Below are 17,755 nucleotides of genomic sequence, written 5' to 3'. Positions count from 1 at the left end.
GAGCCTACACACACACACACACACACACACACACACACACACACACACACACACACAAAGGGAATCTTGAAGAAAAAAGAAAAAGTTTAACAGGACAAAACTATACAGAGAATTTGAAGAAAATCACAGAAGGAAGAGAAAAAGAGAAATTATCATTGAAGAACTATTGGTGCTCAATAAACACACGTCTCTGGACTGGTGTGCAGATATATCCAAATCAAAACAAAGCTGCAATAGCACACATATTTTTGTCTTTACATTAGCGTTTTTTTGAGTGTTCTCATGCATGGATGTGGTGGTTTAGCGGGCACTTCAGAGGGCAATTTGGCAGGTGCTGTGGTGACATTTACTGGGGGCTTTCAGTAGGACCCTAAGCAAGTTAATCCCACACAGAGGGCACAGTGCAAGGCTTGCAGGCAGAGCCAGGGGCCCATGGACAGCATTCTGCACATGACAAAGTCAGATGCTGAAGACTGAGTCTGAAACTCTCATACACTCAACTCCTGATCCTCTGAGAGACAATAGCCAGTAATCACACCAACAGGGAAAGAAACACAAAAACCCATACAGGTGTATACCTCCATCACCTGGCTGGAGCTCAGTCTCTAAGGACATAAACACATTCTAGTTCCTCATGTCAATGCCTTGCTCGGGGTTACATAACTCATGAACTCCAGAGTGAGACTCTAGTTCCAAAGGCTCAGTTTCTCTGCATTCAGTAGGCTCTCCCTTTCTCCAGGGAGCCAATATTTGCTTACAGCTGCCACGCATGGAGATGCTGACAGCTTTGAGAAATGGTGGCCTTCTCCCCTCTGTAGAGCTTTGGAGGGGCCCTGGATGACCTGTGGCTGCAGCTGGCCACCAATGGCTTGACTCTCAACCTCAGGGCAGTGCTAGGGTTGTCACTATCTCCATTATTACATAACAGTTCAGAATGCTGCAGAGCCAGCCCAGCTCCTCTGGGTGGCTTCAGCCTGCACAGGTGACCCAACAAAGGAATGGTGGCTGCTTAACTCCAAAGGTGACTGCCTGCTTCACAGTGTCAAAGGCTATAAGCCCATTCTTCCCAGAAAGCCAGCCCCACTCTACAGCCACATTGCCTCAGATCCTCTGGGCTCTTCCACAAAAACCCAAGGGCCTTGCTTCCCTGCCCCCTTTAGCTTGCAAATACCTTTGTCTTCCATAAAGGTGCTCCAGGCTTTTACATCTCGCAACAGCACTCTGCCCTTTGTGTTCACTTTGGTCCCTGTCATTTCCTCATCTTTATATCACTAGAGTACAGAAAGCAGGAGCTGACATCCGCTGCTAGATTCCCTCCCCCTTGGTCAGTGCCTGCTGCCCAATCTGATGCTCAATAAATAGATGTAGAGAAAATCGGCTGTTCTGCATGAAAGAGGATGGGGCAGCCTGGGAAATGGCTGGCCATCAGGGTTAAATGTGGAGTTAGTAAAGGGGACAGCAGGACCCCAGGGGCGTGGGGTTGAATGCACCTAGCCAGGCAAGCCATACTTAAGTCTCACCATGCTTGTTTGTGGCCATAGAAGGCTCATCTGAGTCCCTGGGGATTGCCGTGGCAGGGTTAGAAATAACACCAAGAACCACAGTAAGGACTAGTATCCCTAAGAAGACAATGTGGCCTGCCTAGAATGAGGAGGACAGGAACAAACAGGATAGGACTGTAGTCCTCATCTGTGTTTCCTTGCTTCATGTCCTAACTATTACGTGATGCAGTAACCCTGTACGTGTATAAAAATGCTGGGTATAAAAATACTGGGTCCGGTAGAGAAATATTGCCAATCATGTTCTTGTATTTCCTTCCTTCTGAGCTTTCCCCAGAATATCTGTTAACCATATGTATTTCAGAAATGCTCTTTCAGCTCCCAGAAAGAGCTAACGGTCACCTCCTCTGTGCCTCCTAGCCTGGAGACTCCATTCAGCCTTTCATAGTGAACTATAGGTCTGTCAATAGCCCAAAGTCTTAGCACAAGGACTCATTGCTATGCTGCTTTTGCATACAGCGATTTATAGAGGGATGGCATTTTAACTTTAGATGCTCATGTTACTAAAGACTTCTCTAAGCTTTTTGACGCAATCAAGAGGATTAAGTTTCTCAAAATTTCATTCACTTGATTGAGAAAAAATATCTGTTGATGCATACACGGATGAATACATATGTTTATATAGTTGCTACATGTAGGCTGACCCCCGTGTGTCATCATCAAACAATAAAGTGATCTAAGAACTAACTTACTGAAGAGGTGGCTCAGAGGGCAAAGGCACAGGCCACCGACCCTGAAGACCCACATTTGATCCCGGTGTCCCAGGAGGTGGAAGGGAGAACTGACTCTCTTGTCACATGCCACTGCCTCACCTCACCACCCATTCCTTCAATGGCTACAAAGACTCGCGCAATTGTCTTCCTTGCACTGAGTCTCAGTATGACTGCTCTAAAGGCAGCAGACTTCTCCCCACAGCTCCTTACCCCTGGCCCAGCTCTCAGCTTAGTAGGTAAATACCTGCTATTCCTGAAGGTATGCTTCTCTTGTTACGGTTACCCAGTCACTGAGAGAACACACACACACACACACACACACACACACACACACACTGTTTGTAAAAGCACAGAAGAGTGTTGCCATTAAGACCGAGGTACAGAAGGTGTTCATCAAAGGTCTTAAGGATTCAGGGGGGAAGGGGAAGAAAAGGAAGGAGAAGACGGGGAAAGCAGAACTAGGGCCAGAATCACACTGCTAATATTTAATACTTAAGGATTGGGTGCTGTCCAGATTGCCTTCTCCTTACCTTCAGATCAACTCGGAGAGAAATATTACTATTACCCTGCCTTTTTAGATGAGGGAACTAAGACAGTGAATCTAGGGCTCAGACCCAGGCCATGCTGTACTGTGGAATATAGAGAGTGTCCATAGCTCACCCTGGGGTTTGACCGGCTCGGGATACAGACCTGCTAAGATGAACACATTTGTCTCTATACTCTCCACATTTGCTGGCCCTCATTCTCTTAGCCCTTAAACTGAAGTTAATATCATTAGAAGGGGACAACTGGATGAATGGGGAGGGAGGGGGAGAAAGGGAGTATAGTTCTTGTTGTTGTTGTTGTTGTTTTACTCGTTAGGGGTCCACCACCCAGCTCCCAAATAAATACACAGAGAATTATTCTTACTTATGAATGCCATCTACCTTTTGCCTCTGGGCTGGGGTTTTTTTGTTTTTGCTTCCGTATCCCCCCCCCACCTTCCTTCCTTCTTACTCTATGGGTAGTTGTGTGGCGGGGTGGCTGGCCCATGGGCACCCTCTCTCCTTCTCCTTTTCTGGTTTTTCCCTTCTTCTCTGTGCATTCTCTCTGCCTGGCAGCCCCGCCTATCCCTCTCCTGCCAGCTTGACTGTCCACTCTATTGGACCAATCAGATGTTTTAGGCAGGCAAGGTAACACAGCTTCACAGTGAAACAAGTGCAGCACTCTTTGTATCATTGAACAAATACTTCACAGCATAGAAGAATGTAACACATCATCAGCCGATATTCCACAACAAGGGAGGGGGGTGGAGACGACACAACAGAGAGAAGGGAGAGAGGCCACAGGCAGGCGACTGGGGGCGCTGGGGTTCCAGGGATGACTTCAGTGGGCTCCTTTTGTAACAGGGCTTAAGCTGGACTTTCACCTGCTCTCATTTACCCCTTAAGCTCAGTGACTTGAGACAAACCACACACAGAGTTAAAGAAGGCCATCTCTTCATACCGCACACCACTGCCAGCCCTACCTTCCTGAGAGTCAAGATTCAGTATATAAGCTGCTGCATAAGCTCTGCCGCTGCTCAACACGTCCAGCCCCTTTCTGATAAAATCTTTATAAGCCAGTCTGTAATTGAACTCTTGCAAGTGCAGAAGTGAACATACACACTGTAGCGTTTGTGTGCTTACCTATTCCGTTTTTCTTGTTGCTGTCGTAACTTTAGTGGCCTAAAAGAGGAAGACTTGGGGCTGGAAATGCAGTTTAGATGACAGAACACTTGCCAAGCATGCAAGAGTCTGGAATGCAGTCCCCAGCCCTATATACACCAGGCATGGTGATGCACACTCAAAATCCCAGCACCAGAGACAGAGAAGCTGAAGCCTTGCACTATCCTCAGGTAAAGTGAGTTCAACCTTAGCTTGGCCTTTTAAAAAAAGAAAAAGAAAAAACAGGACAGATTTCCTGTATTCTCATTCTGGAACCCCTCATTTGTTGTGTTCCTTTGGCTCACCTGCTATGGCTTTCTCGACTGCCACATGCCGTGACTGGCCCTCTGCCTCCTCTTCTCAGGGATCTTATGATGATGCCGGGACCATATTAGCTCTACCCCATATTTGCTCTCCCCATTGGCCCCATAGTGACAGCTGCAGAGCATCTAGCCAGGCACAGAACCAACAGGGTCTAGAGATTCAGACGTGCACACCTTTAGGGAGCCATATTCTGTCTTCCATGTTGTGCTTCATTTTTCTAGCTCATTGACTGCTGATAGGGCATAGATTCAAATCTGGTGGGTTAGTAAGTATTGTCTCATCAGTGTCACCCCCAGGGAAACCTAAAGCCCAATGCAAGAGCCCAGAACAGTTGTCTCTGAGTCACCCTTGTTCCACGCTATGAAAAGTTCTAGTAAATTTGGCCTGAAATTGTCCTTGGCATTTTTGCCATTACAAAGAGAAATTATGGTTAGTCATATGTTTTAAGAATACTCAATTTTGTGTCTTAAGAGATGAATTTTGAACTTTTACATTGACAGAACCCCACTTTTACTCTATACTTCGAAGGAGCTAGCCAGCATCTCCTCAACCCAGCGGTCACACCTGCTTTTTCCGGCAGATGCCTTTTCCTGAACACCTCAGATGAGATTTTGGCTACCTGAACCTGTGGCAATCCTTTATCAGGATTATAAACCCAGAAACCTTCAGTTTGCCTCTCCAGATATGCAACCGCACTACTTGATGAAATCGAAGTTTGCGCAAGGAGAGAAAAGATTCCATTGGCCAGGCCATCTGTGGTTTCCCAAGTGCAATGTCACCTCCCTAGGGGATGTCACAGCAGGGAAGGTGTCCTGTCAGTGGGCAGAGGGAGGGAGGGAACCATAGGAAGCTGGGCTACTAACTCAACACTCAGGATAGGTCATGGGAGTGTGGACAGTCTGCCTGCTTACTCATTTGTCAAAAGGCAGTTGGTGTTCTGTGTCTCCTCGCCTGAATGCACCTGTCACCTCTGCCCCTCACCCAGGCACCACGGGTTTAACACCACCCTCAGGCTACATAAGCCACAGTGTCCCTTGCTTCAGCAGGAGCACCCATTTGGAACAGTACTAGACTACACTCTGAGTAAAAACACTGCCAGTTCTAATTTGTAAGACTGGATTAAAACCAAGATTCTAAATCAAAAACAAAACACAATGAAAAAAAAAACCCAAAACAAAGAAAAATATGCTATTCCTCTCTTACACATAATTCAAAATAAAAAACTGACACTAAGCCACAACTTAATAAGGTGTAATTCAAGACAGAAGGTGCTGGTTTCGATCCAGCAATCCCTGACTTTTAAAGGAAGCATCAAGTGATTTAAATACACTTGCCCCACGTCTTTGGGTGGCCATACCTTCCTGGTTTGATTCATTTGACTTTGCTGTCAAGCTCGTCGGACTGAATCACAAAGAATTCTTCATTTTGAACTTTTAGGCAGTTTTTGGGAAGTCCAAGGGGATGGGAAGCAAGCTGTTTCCTGTCTGGCCTCTGGCTGGGTCTGGCTCCATCACTGGGTGAGTTTTTAATGGCTTTCAGAGAAGCTCAGATGATGGAATATGCCTGCTCTGCAAGGATTGGAATATATTTGATAAGTTCCAAGTGATTGGTGCATCTATTACTATTAAAGTATCTTTCCTAGCCTGCCTGCCATTCTGAAATAGGCATTCAAGCTCCTGTAAATAATTATGGTGTTATAGTCCTTGGAAATGCCCTAGGGAAATAATGATAGAGAAAGCAGCCCTGACCTCAGTTTACAGTCTGAAAATAGGTAAAGCAAATGCAGGTGTCATAAGTGGCTAGATGGAAGAGAGATACAGCAGTAGCAGAAATGAGTACCAACCCTGAAGGTGCAGAAACATCTCAACCGTTACAATTGCTGACTTTCTCCCGCATGCTCATCTGTTTCTAAAATAACCACTCTTGTTCAGCTCATGTCACACAGTATATAGGGTTGTCTTGGGAGAGATGGAGAGCTTCTGGAAAACCCCTATTGCCTCAGAAGTCAATTTCTTGGCCGATAGGACTAGCTGGAAAGTTGACCAGCAGCAACTCTAAGAGCACTGACTGTAGCTATGCACTCTGAGGTCAACTGGGCACTAAGGTTTTAGTATGTGCCCAGGGTCAAGCAATCTGTGGTACTGGTGGGGGTGGACATGTCAGAGAGCAGTGTGGGCAGACATTGGTGGAACTGGCTTCACCAGTCTTGCTTTTCATTTTTATCAGGCGCAGTCCTTTCTCTACTCGAAAATTGAGTTTGGGGTGCTGGAGAGATGTCCCAGAAGCTAAAAGCATTTCCTGCCCTTCTGGATGACCAGAGTTTGGTTCCTAGTTCTCCCATCAGGCAGTACACAATCCCCTAACTCCAGCTCTGTGGGCATTTGACCCCATTTTCTGGCCTCCACAGGCACATACGTGGGATATACTCACAGACACACATGCATAAACAAGTTTAAATTTAAAAAGAGGAGCTTAAGAGATGGCTCAGCAGTTAAGTACTCTTGCTGCTCTTCCAGAGGAACCAGGTTCAAATCCCAGCACCCATACAACTGACCACCTATAATCCCAGTTCCAAAGGATCCAATGACCTTTTGACCTCTGAGGGCACCAGGCACACATAATACACAAAAATGCAAAATACTTGCATAAAAAAACAAATCTTAAGAACAATTTGAGTTTCTTTATCCTGGTAAGGCCCAATGCAAACTCTCACAACTCCAGCTCTTTATCCTGATCTAGGATTGTTTGCCTTCAACTCCACTCCAGCTTAAATCATCTCTTCTAATCACATCTACCCTTTTTTTGGGGGGGTGTCTATTGTACTTGTCTGTTCTCCTGCACACTCACCTACTTCCATTTATTGTCAATTGACTTTTAAAACTGTTTGTCTCCCAGACAGAAATACAAGTTCTTGAAGCTTTTCATCCAATTACCTGTGTGAGCTGCCCTGAATTAAACTTAACTGAGGTGCCACCTTTTGCATGAGTCATGCAGGTATAATGTAATTCTCATTTGTAACTTTGCTTAAAACTAAAAACTAAGTTACCTAGAGGAGCAGGTTAACCATTAAGCAATACTCTGCAAGTGCATGCTTGTAAGCAAACATTTTCATAGCCTTGCTGGCACAGCAGTGTGTGAATGAACCCTTTCTGATCCTATGACAGGCTTTGGTCACTTATTTTCTTGCACACTACTGTCCTATTGTGCCTGTGCTATGGTCTGTTTCCCCTTCACCCACTGCAGCCTAAGAGGAGAGGGCCACATGCACAAAACAAAGTAGGTACTAAACTCAGTTTTTTTACTTAACTTTTAATAAATGAGAAGAAACACAGTAGTCTTGTCTCATATAGAACGTTTATAATACATAACAATCCATAAAGCCTCGTGGTGAGGTAGGAACAGCTTTGGAAATTAACACAACAGTCATAAAACACACAGCAATTAGGGAAAACATTGCCACACCTGAGTTCTGTCTGCACCGGTGCTCAACGAAATGAGAGCCAAGTCAATGGCACTGTTGGCCCAGAGGACAGGTGGAGGCAGACAAAACCAACTCATGAAAAGTCTCAAAGAGTCACAGACACACTGACACTCCATTGTGCTGTTTCAAGGCAGACCCCTATCATGGCAATTTGTCTTTTTATATAACCACATATTAATTCTATGTTACATTCTCCTCAGCATCTTTTTGCCAGACACTGAACATTAATATTTTTGGTTTAAAAGTTTAAATTGATTAATATACAAAAGGCTCCTGTGCCAGTGGAAATGACTGCTAAATATTCCAGAACTTGTTAGTAAAACAAAATATCATCATCATATACACATACATATGTATATATGCAGCACTTTATCAAAATAGTACGGTTACAGTCCCATTCCCAGATTGGACCATGAAGCACTAGGGCAGTTTCAATTACAAAAAACAACAAAAGCCTTCCACCTGCCCAAGACCTCCTAACACTGTTTTATCACTTAACTGAAACGTAATATTAAAATATTTTCTATTGTAGAATCACACTCCTTATTTGTGTATGACTACCTTAAGACAGCAGGTTAATGACATTTATTGTTCAAATGGTTATCTGCTTGTAAAACAGTAAAAACATTCAAAACCAGTTTACACAACAAATACTTCACATTAGGTTTTGTCTTTTCCCTCAAAACTTCCAGAAACTCAAAATAACAGAATGCTGACAAGACATACACATGTAAACAGCTTCTTGCAACTTTCCAAACCCTTCCTGTTCAAATTACACACGTCAGGCTAAAGTCATCCAGCGTTTTTTCCTTTTCAACGTGAAATACAGTAGAACACTTAAGGGTTGTTTTTCATGTTCCAGCCTGTACTTCTACTCTGTAGACAGATAACCCCCAGAAAAGAATTACTCCTACAAGCTAAGAGCTGACCACGGAAAATGAAATCCGTCCAAGGCGCACATAGCTTGGAAAGATTCCTGGGTGCAATTTGGGAGCAGGAAGCACCTTCTCAGAACTCAGCCCCACGACAGACAGGTGTGCTGACCTTACTTGAAGACAGGACCAGTAGAACTTCACAACTGAAACTGATGCAGTGAAAGGCAACATATTAAACAATGGGCTAGTCCCAAAGAGGCCAAGGTAGCTCCCCATTTTCTTTCAAGAATAAGCTAGTTTGGAAAAGACACTCAAGTCCCACAACACTTAAATATAAAAACATGTCTTTTTTTTTTCTTAAAGATAATGCTAATATAGCTAAAAATGGGTTAGAAAGTGCATTGTAAAGAAATAAATAATTCTCTAAAACTCCAAGGTGAGTGGGTGCCCATGGATTTTGCTATGAGAAACACCTTTGGGGGAAAAAAAACCAAAAAGGCGTATGTATGGTACCACTTTTCCTGAAAAATAGGTCAACAAAGCCCTTGTCCCAATTCGTGGGGCACCTTCAACATGAACCCACCCAGAGTGTTTCTGAAGGACACTGGCTAGACAGCCCACTTTCACTAGTTTGCTGTGTCATTGCAGAAACCGATAAAACCTGTGTGGTACCAATGAGGAGTGTACTTGAGACAACTAGAGTTCTCTCGTACTCACCCATAGATCTCTCAATTTCATGTTTAAAGAAAAAAAAAAAAAAGCAAATTTTCGCAAAATTCCAAAGTAACCACCCACCAAGGGGCCGGATCACACATTAGTGAAGCATTATGCAGGTTGATGGTTGGCCCAGTGTAATAAATGTGGACTTACAAACTATGTTCCAAAAATCAAAATTCTCACCAGAAAACCCAGCTGTTCTTAAGTAGGCCCATTGCCAGCAACAGGCTTTTACACTAGGGAAAGGACCATCACTTCAAAAGTAACTGTCATACTCTAACACTTCCATTTTCAGGTTATTAAACAATGAATTATTTCAAATCCCCAAAGTGAACTTTCCCAAAAGTAGTTGGCTATAAAAGTTATTGAAGTAGTCAGAGTACTATGTTCCTAGAAAAATAGAGCTATACACAACTGATATTAATAGTCACTCCTTTGAAGACAAAAAGGTACATTTTCTTCACAAAATATTAACCTTTCTTGAGCAAGGTAAATATAACATAAGTATCTTCAAATGTTTGCATTGGATTTGAGATCTGTGGCAAGGGAATAGCTGTGAATGACTTGCTGGGTGCAAAGTGTGTCATCTCACAAAGTAAGCACTGTTGGGAAAACAGAGTGTGTCAAGACATGATGGCATAAAAGACCTACACACTTTCCCTGATTCACTTTGCTCTCTAAGATATCCAGTTTGCAAGAACCATCCAATTTCTTTCTTTCAAGACACTGGCTCTTGGCAAAGCACAGGCTATGCTTGCTGTGCACAAGAAAGGTGACATCTACATGACCGGGTCACTATGAAAAGTTTTTAAGACACAATTTAAGAGTAATAGTTGCTGTTAACGAAGATTAAGTATTCATTCTCAAAACTAGTCATGCATTTTGAAACTTTTAGCTCAACATCACTAATGCCAGTCGTTGAAAGAAAGTAATGCTGGCAAACATGTATAGAGTGACTTTGGTAGAATAAAACCACTTGATATTTTTCAAGATAATTTAGATATGTAGTCTCGGTATTAATTTAATAGCCTACTTAGTTCGCTTTCTTCCTTGCTCTTATTCCCTATATGTTCCACTATGTGTAAACTCTTAATTCATTTTGTGAATTTTCTCAGTTCACTGGACTACTCAGCAGTAGAGAATACAGAATAGTAACTTCTCTTATTTCCTGCTAAGTCATGAGTCATTCTGAAAATACGCTGCCATTATGTTAGTTTATGATCACAAAGGGCAAGTAGCTATTCCTGAAAACATCAAAGGAAACAAACTTGATGATTGTAAAGGTCCATCAGCTACAATTCTAACAAATAATGTATAACAATGGGGGGAAAAAAAAGCAGAGAAATTCTAGTAACAATTTTATTTATCCCCCTAATTTTTACCATGGGAAAACCAGGAATCAAATGTCATTATGTCATATAAAGTTTATACTTACTTTAAACAACAACAACAAAAATGTAACATAGTGTTAAAACTGGCTTTCAAAATGTGTTACAGCATGGCTGCACTATGCACTAATAATCACAAGGTTGTAATGTAGAACACTCTATTACGCAGTTCCATTATGTTCTTACAAAAATAGAATTAAACTGTGCGACCAGACAAGGACTTCAATTACACTACTTGGCAAACTTAGTATTTCAATGAAGTCTATTTTCTCTTGCAGTTTAGAAGCAAAGTCAAATATCACATCTTTTTCAAGACTCACAAAGATGATTCGGGCTGTTTTTTTGGCACGTTTTTAATCTCTATCACCACAGCAGGGAGGCTGCCTTCAGCTTTAGTCCTCCTGGGCTTCTTCTCTAGATTTTCACTGAGTTCTAAACAAGAAATGCTAACTGTTGGGGCCTTTTCTGCATCCTTCACAGAATGGACTTGAGGCCGTGTCCCACAGCACTGCTTCAGAGCGCACTGAGTTCTGCAGGCAAGTTCACATGGGACTACACTTGATTTAGAGCCCACGCTAGCAAATTCAGGCTGGATGGTGGTAGCGTGAATTCCGTGATTGTGAAAAACATCTTTAATAGTTTTGGCCACCTGCATGTATGAAGTGGGGTCTTCACATTTTATGTGGGCAGTGGCAATGATCCTGCTTCCAGCGAGCTGCCAGACGTGTAGCTCATGTACTTCCTCAACGCCTTCAACAGCTCGTAGCTCTTTTACCAAATGTCTGATATCAATTTGCTTAGGAACAGTTTGTAGAAGGATGAGAGCAGATTCCTTAAGCAGTGGATAGGTTGTGTAAAGAAGTATACAAACCATTATCACACACAGAGTTGGATCTAAGTAGAGTACCCAGCAGGGACCGGCCTCTCGAACTGGGGCCTGGGTGCTGTTGATGATCTCTACGGACGATCTGCAGGGATCTCGGAAACAGGGGTTTATACAGAAGTTGTCCTCAGAACAGCCCTGCCATAAGAAGTAAAACAGCAAGGCGTTCACTACCACGATCACGGAACCCAAGGCATCTCCAAGGACGTGCAGAAACACTCCCCGCATGTTCAGCTGTGCAGCCCTGCTGTCTTCCGCCTCCAGACGGTCAGGCTCCTGGATAAGATTCCCATTGACTTGTACATCCACTGGGTCATCACTTCTGGTTTTTTCTGGCTCTACAACAAAGCAATACAATTTTAATTAAACACATTCTAAGAGTTCAGACAAGCATTTTGTCTAGTGTTGGAGAAGTTGAAACTTTAAGAAAAGCACAATAAAAGTAGCAGAGAACAACAATGACAGTCTGGGCACTGCCAGGCCATATCAGGGAGGACTAAACTGTGCCATTAGTTTCCATCATTTCCTTCCCACTCCCTTTCTCCCCTGCCCCTCACTCTTGGGTTGGTATCCTGTAAATATTCTGCTTCACTGTTCTGACACATAATAGAAGAAAAACAAAACTTAAGGCTTTACCAGTCAAGCTCAGCTGAGGAGATAAGTCTCTAACACAGCTGATCTGATGTGGAGCACTCTGTAATCAGCGGCAGTAGCTTGAGAAAAGTGGCTTTAACTTTAAATGTTTATCATAAATATTATATATTTATGATATATATATGTCTCAATAGAGAAGGTTTACAAACTGACAAATCAACAACCTGGAGCTATTGCCAGGTGGTGGCGATGGCACACATCTTTTAATCACAGCTCTTGGGGCCCATCAATGTCAGCCTGGTCTACAGAGGACTGCCAGGGCTACACAAAGAAATCCTGTCTCAAGAAAACCAAACCAGACCAAACCTCCCCCCACTCCGCCCCCAAAAACCACAACCTGTAGCTATCAATGAGGCTGGAACTCAATAATCACTAAGTCACCTAAAAGACTGAGTCAGGGCTGGGTGGTGGTGGTGCACACCTTTAATCCCAGCACTTGGGAGACAGAGGCACACAGGATCTGTGAGTTCCAAGCCAGCTTGGTCTACAGAGCTAGTTCTAGGACAACAAATGCTGTTACAGAAACCCTATCTCGAAAAAACAAACACAGAGAAGCCCTGTCCCAAACAACAACAACAACAAAGCAAAAATAGATTAAAAAAAAAAAAAAAGATTTGAGTCAGGGCTGAGTGGTGGTGGTAGCACTTAATCCTTTAATCCTAGCACTCAGGAGGCAGAGGCAGGCGGACCTCTGTTGAGTTTGAGGCCAGCCTGGTCTACAAAGGGAGTTCCATGACAGCCAAAGATACACACGGAGAAACCTTGTCTCAAAAAAACCCAAAACTTCGAGTCAGAAGGGCGCACCTGAGTAGTTCCATTTTCTTGGGAGTGAGCGAAAACCTTTCCCATGTACCATCTGAACATGTTACTACACTCTGAAGTTAAACTGCCTCTTAAGTGTGATTTAGCCAGATTTAAATGGCAAGGATCACAAAACGTTCACATCCAGCTTGGGCGGTGCCGGCTGGTCCTTTCTCATTCTCATTCCTTTCCAACAGTCACCTTCCAAATTTCCCACAAGAGCACATGTGCTCAAGATGAAAAACGTTCACTACAACCACAAGGGAAATATATCACCACCATGATGGTCTAGCACCATGATGCCAAATCCCTAAGAGGTGAACGCGCAAGGTGCCCTGGCAGGTCCCTAACCTGTGATTTTTCCGGATTAGGTGGTCAAATCCAGGGAAACACACACCGCCGCTCACAAAGGCCGCCCTTTAACCAGAGCCCACACACCGCCCCACAACAACACATCATTATCAAACTTGTTCAGTGGGCACGAAACCACCGCGCACCAGGGCGCGCGCGGGGCGTGGCACCCACCGCAGTCGCCAGGGGGCGCCCGTCCGGACCCCTCTGGCATTGGCACTCACCTGCCCGGTCTGCCTTGAGCCCGTTGGAATTGCTGGTGTTGGCCACCAGCGTATTGGTCTCCTCCTGGTCCGGCGCCCGTCCGGGCGGCGCGCCCGCCTCGCCCACCGCGCGGCCCGCCTTGCGCGCGCCCTTGGCGAGGTGTCCGTGTCCGTGTCCGTGCGAGTGGCCGTGGCCCGCGCCCTGGCCCTCGCCGCTGTGGTGGTGGAACAGGCAGAGCCCCAGCACGTTGACCAGCAGCCCCGCCACGCCGACACCCAGCACCACGAGTGGCTGCTGCATCTCATGCGGCTCGATGAAGCGCTCGACGGCCTCCAGCAGGATGGCGAAGCACAGCCCCGTCAGGAAGATGGCGTTCACCAGCGCGCCCATCACCTCGGCGCGGATCCAGCCGAACGTGTTCTTCTGCGTGGCGTGGGTCCTGCGGGCGAAGCGCTCGGCCACCAGCGCCACCACGAGCGCCAGCACGTCCGACAGCATGTGGAAGGAGTCGGATAGCATGGCGAGCGACGCGGTCACCCGGCTCACCACCACCTCCAGCACCATGAACATGAAGGTCAGCAGCAGCATGCACAGCAGCCGGCCGCGGTTGCGGCCCCAGCAGCCCATGGCGGCGGCCTGAGGTGCGGCGCTCAAGCGGGAGCGGGAGCCGGAGCCGGAGCCGGAGCGGCGCTGTGGGGAAACCGCCGGCCGCGCAGCTACTCAAGCGCCGGGGCTCGGCTTGGCGGCGGGACGGACGAGGTGGAGGGCGCGGGCGCGGGAGGGTGACTGCGTGCCGAGGGGCCGCCGAGCATCGGACCGAGGCGCTCGGGAGACGGCGTCCGCGGCGACTGCGCTCGGCCCGGCGGCGGCCGCCGTCTTAACCCCCCCGCCTTTGCAGACGGTTTACAAAAAAACTTTGCTTTGCACTCGGAACCCCCGTTTTCACACGGACCCGAGCGTGACAAGGCCCCGGGGCCCCGCCCCCCTGCCCGGCTCGCTGCCTCATTGGCCAGGACGGCCTCACGACAGCCGCGGTGTCCCGCCCCTCCGTTGCCTCTATTGGCTGGCGCGGCGGAGGGGGCGGGGCGAGGCCGCGGGAGCTGCGGGCGGGGCCTGTGCTCTGGGGAGCCGGGCGTGGGCCGGGGGCCGCGGCCGGGTGCAGCGGCGGGCGGCGCGGGGGAGGGTGGGCGCGGGCCGCGTGCAGCGGAGGGGCCGGCGGCAGGGCGGCGGCGCCGAGCCCTGGGGCGCAGCGAGCGGATCCCGCTTCCCGCGCTGCGGATTCCGGGCTGCGGTTCTGCCGCACCCGCCCGGCCTCCTTAGACTTTGATCCTGCGATCCGGGTGATCCGGGTGCACGTGGGGGCGGCTGGGTGACAGGTCGACGCCCTGGAGGGGCGGGGAGTGCGGGCTGTGCGGGCCGGCGGGGTCGTGGCCGAACGAGGAGCTGAGCTGGGTGAGCTGGGGACTAGCTTGCTGGCAGCCCGACCGCAACCTCGGGAACAGTTTCCATCCAGCGGGTCACCCGCAGGGCCACCTCCCCGGGGGGACCGTGTGGAGTTGGGCCTGTCTGTCACTGACTCTGAGGTGTGGGGTGCAGACTTGGGGCGGAGGACTGCTGTGTGACTTGGGCAGGTCACCTAATCTCGCTACACCTGTTCCTTCATCAATAGAGGGAAGGGTTGGGCAAGTGGAACTCCTCTTCCTTCTAGCTAAAATTCCAAGGCTCTGTGATTTCACACTATTTATAGGCTACAAGCCTCCGAACTCTTGTATGGGCTGCTTGGAGGGGGAGGGGCGGCCAGAATACAAAAGAAAGGAACCAAACACCCTTGCTAAATTGGACTAGGATTCATTGGAGTTGGCACTCTAAGTGAGACCAGTGTTTGTTGTGTGCACATCTGTGTGATTTAAGGGTGCCACAGAGTGGTGTCTAGAATCATTAGTGGCCTCGGCTGGGCCACCAAACCTAAGGAAGAACTAGCCATTGCATCAACGTGTGAATGGCCTGTGTTCTTTGGCATAAAAAAAAATTCTACGTTTTGGCTTTTCAAGAGGGTTTCTCGGCGTAGTCCTGGCTGTACTGGAACTCCACAAGAGATCCTCCTGGCTCTGCCTCCGGAGTTCTGGGATTAAAAGCATGTGCCACCACCACCCAGCGGAGCAACAATTCTTATTCCAAGATTGCCTCTCACTTGTACAAGATGCTCTCATCTGCGTCCTTGTTTTCTTTGTCTCTCTGAATAGGAAAGCCTGGAGAAAGATTCCCAACACCGTAAGGGCAGAAATGGCAGAACTTGGTGATTAACTGGGTGTTGGGAGGCAAGAGCTAAAGGGGAGAAAATATCGCAGTTATGTTTCGAAACCGGTAAGAGATGTTGCCTTAAACAGTATTTTATTGGATAAGCAATGGGAGTGGAAACTGTCTTCAAGGGGAACACACAGGGTTCCACTCTGAGACACTGATTTAGAAGTAGTACCAGAAGAATAGTGGTGTTTGGATTGGTGGGTCTGGGACTCTAGTAATCCCCGCCCCCCTATATGCATGCACATACAGGTGGGAAACACAGCTTCAAACTTCCTTCCAGTCTGCCTAATAGAAGTTTAAAATTGGAAGCCACTACGGTTAAGGTGTCCTTATGTGTCTGACTGGTCAGTTGTGGGGCATTTTACTTCCTCCTGTAGCCCTATATTGGAAGACGGATTCCTTTAAAGAAGTGGTTCTCAACTTTCCTAATTCTGTGACCCTTTAATACGGTTCCTCATGTTGTACTGACCCCCAACCATAAAATGATTTTCATTGCTACTTCATAACTACACTGCTGTAATAAATCATAGATATCTGTGTTCTCTGGGGTCTTAAGTGACCCCTGGTTGAGAACTACTATTTTAAAAAGCAGTTTCAGTTTTTGCAAATCAGAAACAAATAGGTAAATGTGTAAGGCAGACTTGCCCTGCCCACTGGGCCTTGCCCTGTAGGGGCTAAACAGACCAGACTGGAAGATGTTTAGATGTGTAAGTCATCGACTTTTCAGAGTCTAGCACCATCTGAGGTGCTTCTGAACTAACCCACATTGAAGCTGGTTGCAGACAGTGCTTTTATTCCCTCATCCCCCTGGTAGGGGGCAGGGTAGTACAGTTCTGAGGTGTGGAGAAGTCATAATGGCCAGCCAGCTCCAACAGTAATCCAGGGTGGGGACCAGCTGAGGGGTTCAGTGGTTACCCAGCCTGAGCAAGGGCCCTGGGTCCCCAGAAGAGCACAATAGCAGCAGGACTATCGTCAACCTTACTTTCTCCCTTATTCTTTTTGTTGTTGTTGTTTTTGTGACAAGATCTCACTGTATAACCCTAGCTATTCACAGAGACCTGCTTCCTGAGCCTCCAACATTTGGGATTAGAAGGTGTGAAATGTGTAAAGCCAGGCTGTGGTGGCTCAAGCCTTTAAGTACCAGCACTCAGGAGGCAGAGGCAGGTGGATCTCATTGAGTTCCAGGCCAGCCTGGTCTACAGAGAGAGTTCCAGGACAGGCTCCAAAGCTGTAGAGAAACCCAGTCTCAGAAAACCAAAGGGGGGAAAGAAGGTATGCACATCCAGGACCAACCCTCCCCTCCCTTTGTGTGGACAAAACACTTAGGTAGTTTGACGAGGTTTTCGTTTGTTTTTCCTTTTCCCCAAGTTGCCCTAGAAACTTAGGAAAGTTGGGTTTCTTCTTGTTTGGCTTTTGTACTTGAGGCAGAGTCTCACTGTGTAGCCCAGGTTGGCCTTGAGGGCGCCACCCCTTGCCACCACTCTCATCTTGCCCCAGCACTTTTCACACGGTGCAGGGTGTGTGTAACTGGAGGGGCCATGTGGGGTCTTACTAGTGCCTCCTTAGCATGTGGCCTGGGTTGAGTAAACTAACTTTTTCTTCCTTCTTTTAAAGAAGTTGGCAATTTGCTCCATATCCAAGCTGACTAAATCTAGAGAAAAATACTGGCAGTTTTGGGAATTCCCAATGTGGCTGCAAGGCAAATGTAACAGGTGCCCTTTACTCAACCCTGGGAACCTGTCCTTGCTCCTGGTGGAATTTGGGAAGAATCATACAGGATTGTGAAAGCCCCAAACATGCCTCTGAATTTATATTA

The 17,755-nt window shown here is 46.8% G+C and overlaps 1 protein-coding gene across 1 annotated transcript; it reads right to left on the bottom strand.

Annotated features, from left to right (window-relative positions):
* Positions 1-7,616: 7,616 nt before the first annotated feature.
* On the bottom strand, positions 7,617-14,322 carry Slc30a1 (solute carrier family 30 member 1). Its single transcript, XM_051186654.1, has 2 exons — positions 13,656-14,322; positions 7,617-11,963 (listed from the first exon to the last, which is right to left on the bottom strand). Exons 1-2 carry the CDS (start codon positions 14,260-14,262, stop codon positions 11,059-11,061), a joined length of 1,512 nt encoding a protein of 503 aa, XP_051042611.1. The 5' UTR covers positions 14,263-14,322; the 3' UTR covers positions 7,617-11,058.
* Between the last annotated feature and the right edge of the window lie 3,433 nt (positions 14,323-17,755).

Source organism: Phodopus roborovskii, unplaced genomic scaffold (assembly GCF_943737965.1).
Source record: "Phodopus roborovskii unplaced genomic scaffold, PHOROB, whole genome shotgun sequence".
Classification (NCBI taxonomy): Eukaryota; Metazoa; Chordata; class Mammalia; order Rodentia; family Cricetidae; genus Phodopus; species Phodopus roborovskii.
The sequence above is the reverse complement of the archived record's forward strand: the minus strand, read 5'-3'. Positions and strand labels throughout refer to the sequence as shown.